The 10,361-nt window shown below is 42.7% G+C and overlaps 1 protein-coding gene across 2 annotated transcripts in view; it reads right to left on the bottom strand.

Moving 5' to 3' along the window:
• Window positions 1–358: 358 nt before the first annotated feature.
• Window positions 359–10,361, bottom strand: part of LOC114463128 (interferon-induced GTP-binding protein Mx-like) — a 57,583-nt gene continuing 47,580 nt past the window's right edge. For both annotated transcript variants that reach the window (XM_028446400.1, XM_028446401.1), the window contains 3 exons: window positions 7,355–7,431; window positions 7,001–7,264; window positions 359–691 (listed from right to left, as the gene is read on the bottom strand). In XM_028446400.1, coding sequence (XP_028302201.1) covers window positions 467–691; window positions 7,001–7,264; window positions 7,355–7,431 — 566 coding nt within the window. In that variant the 3' untranslated portion in view covers window positions 359–466. The remainder of the gene's footprint in view (window positions 692–7,000; window positions 7,265–7,354; window positions 7,432–10,361) is intronic.

Genomic DNA, 10,361 nt, shown 5'->3' with positions numbered 1-10,361 from the left:
TGCTGCGCACACACAAAAATGACCTTACCCACAGATGTGGGTACATTTCCGTGAAAAATAAAACTCAACCAGGCACTTTGAAAAGGTTCTGATGCTGGGAGACGTTGTAATGAAGCGTGTGGGTTACTACATCCAACAACCAAACATTTTTGATTTCTCCTCTTGTAACTTCTGCATCCTGGAGCTTGGACTACAAAATAAAAGCGAGAAATAAAAATGGCGGATTGCTCGAAGTGTTGGGCCTGGAGTCGATGTCCTAATGTCCGCTGACGTTATTGTTCAAAAAACGTAATAGAGAATCGAAAAATCGAAACAGATTGAAAAATATGAACAAAACAGAATATAAAGATATCAACGGAGCACCTGAAGAGATTAATTTGAACTTTTCTGTGCTTCTAAACAATCTAAATATACATCAAAATGCATTTAAGGGCTAAAAAAGTGGATTTAGCATGATATGTCCCCTTTAAAATTCCGCCAGCTTTGTGCGGGCCTTCATGAGGCGTTTCTGGCGACTCTGCAGAGAATCTCTCTTATTGCCAATTTCCATATCCTCCTTTAGCAAGAGCTCTACTTTGCTTTTGTCCTGAAACATTTGAAACATCTCCCTCTGCAGCTCAATGGTATACTGTTGCAGCATATGGTAGCGGATCACCAGGGGGATTTGGTCAGCCAGACGCACACTAGCAATCTAAAGGAGGAAAATACAAAAGTGAGATAGCAGTCCTTCCTACCAGTGTCAACAATGTCTCCAAGGATTAAATCAACTTTAAATGTACTTTATATTACAGATCAAACACCAGAAATGTCATCAACAGTGTGGGTTGCAGTGAAGGCATACTTAAGAGGTCAGATCATCTCATTACAATGCACAGTTGCTTAAAATTAGGAATAGGCGCATTAATGAATTAACTAAAAATATTTCTAACCTTACTCTGCAATTAGCAACATCCTCATCAGCAGATGGCATTAAAGAATGCCTACTTCTCTAGAAAGGATTTGATTCATTAACTACCCAAAAAGTTGAAAACCTTTTAATGAGATCCAAAAGATGGGAAAGCTACCGTCATACCAGCTTTGCCAGAAAGCAGCAAGTCAGACAATACAAGAGAATAAAGATGAGTCTTGGGGGGTTTGTGTGGATCACTCGGCAATCAACTCCTGTTTTAGGAGGTTTTACAGTGACCTGTATAAATCTGAATCGCTGAGATGACCATTAAATTACGTCATTCCTTCAAAAAGTTGAGATCCCGCACATTGGCCCGGTAAAGACATCTGAACTGCAATCTACATTTTCTTTTAGAGAAATTTAGCTGGCCATTAAATGTATGTAAAATGGGAAATCCCCTGGGCCTGTTGGGTTCCCAACAAAATTTAAAAAAATGTTTTCTGACAAATTGGCCACTATTTTAAACAAGGTATTCAGTTAATCACTTATAGCTGCCTCCCTTCCTGAAACACTACAACAAGTCACCATATCACTTAGCTTTAAAATATAAAAAAAATAAACAGGATTGTGGCTACCATCGCTTTATTTTGCTGCTTAACATTGATAACAAGATTATTTAAAAACTAATTGCACTCTGCCTTGAAACGGTCCTCCCAACCATAGTTTTACCAGACATCTTCATGAAAAAACAAAAAATCGTCAAACTTCCTACAATATTAGGCGTCTATTTAACAATTTATGGACCATCTCCACCCAACAAATCCAAAGCGCTTTTGTCATTGTACGCTGAAAAGGCTTTCAATAGGGTGGAATGGGACTATTTTGCACTCTTGAGAGATTTGATTTTAGTCCCAAGTTACAATCGTGGATTAAAATTTGATTTAGCTGTCCAATGGCAGCTGTACAAACTAATAACATTTCATCCCCATTTCCACTAACGCAAGGGACAAGACGGGGGTGTCCACTCTCCAGTCTCTTCTTTGGTATTTCAGTTGAACCACTGGCGATAGCCCTGTGCAGCAATAAAGGTATCAGGAATTACAAGAACAGGATTGAAACAAAGTTTAACTTAATGCAGTTTTATATTGGACATATCTTCATCTCTTCCTGTTACCCTAAACTTAGTAAAGAATTTTGGTAAGATTTCAGGTAACAAAATTAATCCCTCAAAAAGTGAATTGATGCTCATAAATCAGGTGGCAAGATACTGTGTTTATTACCATTTAAAGTGTGTTGGAAAAAAATTAAATATCTTGGTGTTTGGGTCACACACAAATTTAAATATGTTTTTGCGGCAAATTTCCACCATTTCTGTCCTCTTTCTCTTTGGCAGGTAGAAATAACACCATAAAAATAAATCTATGACCCAAACGTCTTTATTTGTTCCAGTGTGTACCAGTCTATTTAACAAAAACATTTTTTATATCCCTTAACAAAAAGCTCACCTCTTTCATTTGGAATAAAAAAGTAACCACATATAAGCAACGCTATATTACAAAGACCTAAACAGCACGAAGGGCTCTGTTTACCAAATGTTTAGTTCTACTACTGGGCTGCGAATTTAAAAATGATGGCAAATGACAAAACGATGGCTGTACCTGCCTGGCTAACTCTAGAGAAAGACACCTGTAATAACACCTCTCTATCTGCTTTGTTATATTCTCTACCATACCCAAAGCCTCTAATTAATTATACTTCAAACCCGGTTGTTTTTCATTCTTTAAAGATATGGAAACAGTTTAGACAACATTTTGGGATTTGTTAATTATCATTACTTGCTCCTAATGCAAATACTGCTTTCCCCAACCCTTGACAGATACTTTTTTCGGTATTTACAGATCCGAAGCTTTATGTCCAATAATCTCACCCAGTTCCCTTTAAAGCCCCAAGACACACTCCTGAATTTTAATTATGATCTGAGATCATCCAAGAGGGGAAAAATAGGTGACATTTATTTCCTATTAATGGGAGAAAGCTCAACCAGTCTAAACATTTGAGAGGGGGACCTCTGTATGAACATTTCAAACATCCTTTGGTCAAGAATGATTGCGATAATATACACATCTTCAATATGTATGAAACACCATCATGCAGTTTAAAATATTTCACCGGCTACACTGGACCAAAGTTAAACTTTCTCGATTCTTACCAAATAAAAAAAATCACATATGTGATCGTTGTAAGCAATTCCCAGCCACTTTAATTTATATGCTTTGGGAATGTCCTGGGTTATCTAATTTCTGTAAGTTGATATTTGATACATTTTCCAAAATTAAAGGCAAAGATTTAAGACAATTTGCCTTCCTGGCTGTATTTGGTGTGGAGACAACAAACCTGAGTTTGGGACACCACACACAAAGCTGTCTGTCTTTTGCCACACTTAGAGGGTTTTCACGGACGTCACGTTCTGAGCAGTAACCCGGATGGGCGGCCATGTTAGAGGCACTCAGATGAACAATCCAATGGATAAACCACAGAAAAGCTCCTCAAAATACATTATAGATGCAAAGGCATATAGGGAAGGACTTGGTCCGCAGGACAAGGCACAATATTTGGAAAAGTTACAGTTTATTGGTGGTGCAGATCCATACGAGTTGGCTCCCTCGTCTTGGATCAGTGACGACCTAGAGAGTCTTTTATCTATTATGGATCCTGATATCGTCAACTTCCTGGTTTTCACCAAGCCCATACACAGCAGAAAACCAAACCAAGTTTGGAGGCCTATAACCAGATGATGTGTGGATGGGTTAGGCCGTGAGGGAGATGCAGTATCAAGTCAAGGCCAAAGTAAGTAATGCAATAACGTCTTTAATTAACCTAACCTTAACTTTAGGTTACTCTCATAACCCCGGTTTTATGAGTAATATGAGTGAGATGTCTCACTATGGAATGTGACTTCTGTCTACATTCCTCAGAAGCACTCTATTTCACTATGCCAATCCTAAATCGCCAGTGAAGCGCAACAGTCCGCTGGAAGACCCTCTCACCTCCTATAAAAGGAGGAAACAAACAGGTGCAAACGTGGCTCAGGTGGTAGAGGGGTTGTCCTCTGATCGGTCGGGGGTTCAATCCCAGTCTATACCGGTCTATGTGTCGAAGTGTCCTTGGGCAAGACACTGAACCACAAGTTGCTCCCAGTGGTTGACTAACGCCTTGCATCTGTCACACTGGTGTATGAATGTGAGGCGGCAGACCCTGACTCGAGTAAGCCAATGCAATAGCCTCCACCACCCAGTGTGACAGGCGTTGCTTAGTGACAGGCATCCCCTTACGGGGATTGGCCCAGGAGACAAACAGCTGATTGGTCCTCTTGAGGCATCTTGTCCTGCTCATACAAGTGTGAATCGCATGAACAGGGCACAAAAAAAACAAGGCCGCTGCTCACCCCGGATATCGCATCTTCCAGCGGCCATCAGCTATGCAAGATCGAGCCACCGAGCACACTCCTGTTGCCAATCACTTTACCCATAGACTGCAGTCAGCAGACCTGGGTACAAAGACATCGGCACCCGTGGATATCGCCTACATTATCGCTGGGTCCTGGGACAGAGCGAAATCATCACAAAGTTTTTCCTGGTAGGCGGTGAGGAGAGAGAAGACATTCATGGCTCTGACTAAGAGGGCAGCAGCCTTGTAAGTCCTACAGTACAGGTCTAACTGGAGACGATCCAATTTTGACAGAAGCATCTTTCTCCGTGGCATCCTGAGCAGTCCGCAGCTTTCCATGGCCTCGCAGTTGAGGATGGAGGCACCTGCCACCAGGGTCCTTCCGGTGAAAGGGCGACGACCCCAGGGACGCACTACTTCGATGAACAGCTCAGGGAAGATGGGGAGGATTTGCCTCGGAGCGCCCCTGGAAACGAGGAGCTACTTCTCCTCATAGCGAGACCTGGTGGTTTCAGTCACAACGTGAGCCAAGGAATGGCCAGCCTTGTAGCAGCACGTTTACAAACATCCACCGTGTCCAGGCTCGGAGGATAGGAGATGGGTGTGGAGCCGTCCAAACCTCCTGAAAGGCAGTAAAGGCGGCCAACAGTCCGTCCCGAGTCAGGGTGACGAAAAGCTCGTCCTCATCATCCACACCCGAGAGGAGTGGGTCGGAGGAGTCCCCCTCAAACACTTCACATTCTATCACGAGGATGCCCTTGTCAAGTGGAGAGATATCCGCCAGGTTCAGCTGAGAGCAGCAATGTCCAGAGAAGTCACCTTTTCCCAATCCATAATGGCAGGGGCGCCGTGCGCGAAAAAAACGGCCCTGTTCGGGCCTGCCCAAAAGATGTGCCAGTCTCCTCTGGAGGCACAGTGCGGACAAGAGCCCGGGGATTCGATCGCCATTCGGGCATGTTCGATGCCCAGGCAGCTCAAACAGGCTTTGTGCTCGTCCTTGATGGAGATTCTCCCCCCACATGGACAAAGGCGAGCCACAGTACATAGTGTCCTCTTGGTGAGAGGAGCCTCGGCCTCCATTACCGCTTGACGAAGGCAAGAAGAGCAGGTGGATTAGCTTGCGCTACCATGTGGCGGCTAGCACACTGGTGCTGGCAAGGAACGTGCGCCGGAACGTCCAAGATGTTGGGGACAACGTTGGGTTTCGAATGGCAGCTGGGTCACTGGAGTTCGGAAGCTCGAGTACCATGGTACAAAGCGGCAACTGAACCGTACACCGCATTGAGGGCCCAGGAGTGAGACAGAAGTGCGCACAAGCCCGGAGAAGTTGAGGGCAGTGGTCGAGGACAACAGCTAGGTGTGAGCTCCGGTCTTGCGGCAGGAAGCTTGCAGCGGGGCTGTCCCCGGAATGAGAGGCTGCTGGAGACCAACGCGTGCGCTGAAGCAGCAGTGTCGAAAGGAGCAGTCAGCCGGAGCTGAGGCTCTGAGGTTGCACGTGCCTTGGCAGTGAAGGATGGCACTCACCAAGCAGAGCAAGGAAAGAGCTGTTTTAACCACTTCTTTGTGGTTTTAAGTAGGCGATAGTCTTGCCAGCGTCCGTTGACTGGAAAGTAGAAAATCCCGTCTGTGGACAGTTAAACTGGACAGAACTAAACACGCAAGATAACAGAGAAGAGGTTTTTGAATGGTACGCACCTGTCCGTGTCCTCCTTTTATAGGACTTGGGAGGGTCTCCCAGCGGACTGCTTCTGAGGAATGTAGGATGAGGTCACATCCCATAGTGAGACATCTCACGAAATATTATGAAATAGAACCCAACCTTCAGATTTTTGCCTCGTAGATCCTGGTTTAGCTTCGCTAGCCACAAGCACCTCCTTTCCTCTGTTAATTTTTTACATAGTTCTCCCTGATTTGTTATAAGTTTTGGAAGTCTACAAAACTCCAAATGTTTTTGACGGTCTGACCGAACAGAACCCAAGCTGCTTGAGGTCCAGTGTGAAATATCCACAGTCAGTCATGATTTGGGGTGCAATGTTCTGTTCTGTTCCTCACCCATCTTCCGCCAAATTCTTGGACCTTGATTCCCGAATGAAAGGCACACTTTAGTTTCATCGGAAAAGAGGACCTTGGACCACTGGCCAACAGTCCAGTCCTCCTTCTCCTCTTTTTTTTCTGCAAAAACTGAGAAGTCCTGTTTTTGTGGGTTTTATGAGCTGGAAGCTCAAATTATGTAAAAATAAACAAATACTTGAAATCATTTAAATTGTGGGCCCTGAATCTATAATCTATGAAAGTTTAACTTTTTGAATGGAATTATGGAAGTTAAACAACTTTTCCATGATATTTTAATTTTTTGGAAAGGGTCTGTTTATCCTTTATTGTAATTCACCGTACTGTATTTTTTTACACCTCCTTTTTTCTTTTATTTATGTTATTGTTAGTCAGTTATTATCATCTCATTTGTTTACTGTACGTATATGTTTTTCATTATTACCATTTCTTTGTTTTTTTTTATCTTTTGACTATAATGGCTTCCTCAATGTTTCTGTGGGAGGGGGTGGTGTTCTTTGTTCTAATTTCAACAATGAGAACTGCATATTCTGAAGATTGTATTGTATAAAAAAAAAATCATAAATAAACCTAGTTCAAATTAAAAAAAAATACCTTGTAATAGGATTTGAGGTGCATTCTCAGGCTCTGAAGATTTGCATGATTGTCCTGTTTGTAAACATGGCTGGGTTGAGAAAAACCAGACCAGATTTTAGATGAACTGTCCGCTGCTACCAGATTTTCCTCTTTCTGCCTCTCGCTGAAACTGCTGCTGTAAGTTCGATCCTGGGAGTAAACAAGCAGCTCCATCTGGAACTGCGTTCTCAGCATCGATTCAGCAAAGGCCTCCTTTTTTTGTTTAATGGCATCAATTTTTGCCTAAAAAAACCCCAAAAACAATTGAATAATATCAGACTAAGCATTGAGGAAACCTTCAGAGTTGTAGGAGCAAAAAGCTCCAGTGCTCACCTTGGTTGCTTTTAGGAGGTTAGGGAATCCAGCAAAGCAAGCATGGGCCAGCTGGATGAGCACCTTTTTAACTGCGTCTGTCGAAAAAGTTTAAAGATGTGTGAAATATATCAATCGTACTAAACATAGGTCAGTAGTCATCCAAAGTTAGGGCTGTAGTATAAAGACTTAAGTGATCAAATCACAACAGTAAAAAGGGAGAGCATGGACAAAATAAATAAGGAACAGGCTAATCAATGCAAATAACACCTGGTTTAAGGCAGAAGGATCACATGTTGATCTCAGACAATTCTAATTAACTGCTGTAACTTAGTTTGAATTGAAACAATCAGTGACGTGCCGTCAGGGTAGGCAAGGTAGGCAGTGCCTACCCAAGGGTGAATTGATATGATTATTTAATTATAATTATAATTTTTTTTTTTTTAAATGATCATATAATTAGAAATTATTTATTTTTCCATTTCCAATAGCCTACAGTACCTATAAGTTTGAAAGTGTCTAGTAATTTGGGCTATGAAACGCACAAAATGCAAACAGCGCTATTTCCTGGAACAGCTGTCTTTTTTTTTTTTTTTTTACACGCTCCGCTGTAAGGCAGAGGGAGGCCACGCCCCCTCCCAAAGGCACGTTGCTCCTCTGCCTCCGTTCTCATTGCGTGATTTGACGTGTTTGCACATGCGCAGTAGGGCTGAACGATATATCGTTATCGTATCTATATCTCGATATGAACTTTCAAGATATGAATATCGAAAAAAGTAACGATAAAGACGATATAGATTTCTCCTCTTCCCACTCGCCCTGCATACAACTCTGGCAGTTACAACAAACATCACTTTAACGAGTGCCCTTGAATGCACCGCTAAGGCCAGCGCGCACACACGACAGAGACAGCGGATAAATTAAAAAGAAAGAAAGAAAGAAAGAAAGAAAATGAGTGCGGGAGATAATGCGGCCGGTGGCAGTGCAGAATCTGATTTGGTGCCAAAACATAGATCATCCTCCATAATTTGGAGGTATTTTGGATTCAGAAAGGACGATGTTAACCAGAGTGAGGTGTTGTGCAGGTCGTGTTTCGCAAAAATTGCGACTAAGCAAGGTAGCACAACAAACATGTTTCACCACCTGAAACAACACCACCGTGTGCTGCATGAAGAGTGCATGACCATGAGAGAAACACCGGGGACTTCTCAGTCATCCCAAAATAAGCCAAAGCAAAGTTTTATTGCTGATGCGTTCAGTAGCGTTACGCCGTACGAGTCGACGTCCACCAGACATAAAGAAATTACCGACGCTATAACATACCACATTGCTAAAGACATGGTACCTGTGTACAAAGAAGGCTTTAAAAACGATTCGGACGCTGGGCAAGCGTTATAAAATACCATCCCGAACACATTTTAATCAAGTGACCATTCCGAAACTTTCTAATGAGTGTAAAATGAATGTTGAATCCGTGCTCCATGATATCGATCATTTCGCCACAACCACGGACCTGTGGTCGAGCCGGACAACCGAACCTTACATTAGTTTAACGATCCATTTTATTACTACAAACTTCGAACTCCAGACCCGCTGTCTGCAGACATCATTCTTCCCCAGGGAGCATACCGGGGATAATATAGCGGAGGAGATGAGAGGTGCGTTAGCAGACTGGAACTTGAAGGAGGACCAACAAGTTTGCGTAACGACTGATAACGCATCGAACATGATAAAGGCTTTGGAGGTGAATGGTTGGACGTGCCTTCAGTGCTTTGGACACAGGCTACACCTGGCAATAGGTACGTTTTGCTATGTTTATTTTTATTTTTTAATTACTTTCAGACAGAATGAGGGAGATGTATGTGTGTGTGTGTGTGTGTGAGAGAGAGAGAGAGAGAGAGAGAGGGGAAACAATCTGCATTATTATGTGGTTATTTAGCTGTTGTAATATAATAATTAATTATTTTGTACATCTATTTTTCCAAGAAAACGCAGTGAAAGGTGACAGCCGGATCAGCCGTGCAACAGGTGTCTGCAAAAAACTAGATGGGGGTCTAGGGTGCTCATGATTAACAGAATTCTGGAGCAGCAGAAAGCACTCCATGAGGTCCTCTCAGAGGACAGAAACACCCGGCACCTAATTCCTGGATATCAAGATCTGGATGTGCTGGAGTCAGTCAGCAAGGCACTGGGACCACTGCTTGAATTCACGGATGCTCTGTCAGGGGAGGATTATGTTAGTGTTTCACACATCAAACCAGCACTCAGCCTGTTTAACACAACCATCTTGGCACCAGACGAGGGTGATACGGACATGACCAAGTCCTTAAAAGAGAAAATTCTGGAGTACTTGAATAGCAAGTATAAAGAGAGAGTTACACAAGAGCTCCTGGATGTGGCATCCTTCTTAGATCCAAGATACAAGACACAATACATCAGTGTTAACAACGTCCCCATCATCAAAACCAGACTGGTGTCAGAGATGAAGACGATGGAACACAAGGTAAAAATAATGGTTTGAATGGAGTAAATGAAAACTGTTCCTTCCATTTAAATGCATTATCTTATATTTTAGCAAATATTTAAGTTTAAATTTAGCTCATACAGTAATGATCATTCATATATAAAACTAATTAAATTATTTTTTTGTGTGTGTGTTGTTTTTACTATTTTCTAGCATTCTGTTGAGTGCAGAGAGACCAGAGTGGAAGAAGTTTCACCCCCACCCACCAAAAAGGCTAAGAAGTCATTGGGAAGTTTCTTCAAAAGAGCCACCACAAGTGCAACAGTACCAATCGATCCCACTGCTGCCATAGAAGCTGAGCTGAGTGCCTACATGCAGTCCCCCACAATTGACAACGAAGAGGACCCCCTTCTGTGGTGGAGATTAACTCACAAAGTCAACTTTCCCTGGCTCAGCAACATGGCAAGAAAATACTTGTGCATGCAGGCCACCAGCTCTCCCTCAGAGATCATTTTTAGTGCATCAGGCAACATTGTGAGTTGTCAGAGGTCCTGTCTGAAGCCA

This window comes from Gouania willdenowi, chromosome 5 (genome assembly GCF_900634775.1).
Source record: "Gouania willdenowi chromosome 5, fGouWil2.1, whole genome shotgun sequence".
Taxonomy (NCBI): domain Eukaryota; kingdom Metazoa; phylum Chordata; class Actinopteri; order Blenniiformes; family Gobiesocidae; genus Gouania; species Gouania willdenowi.
This window is presented reverse-complemented; position numbering and strand designations above follow the sequence as displayed.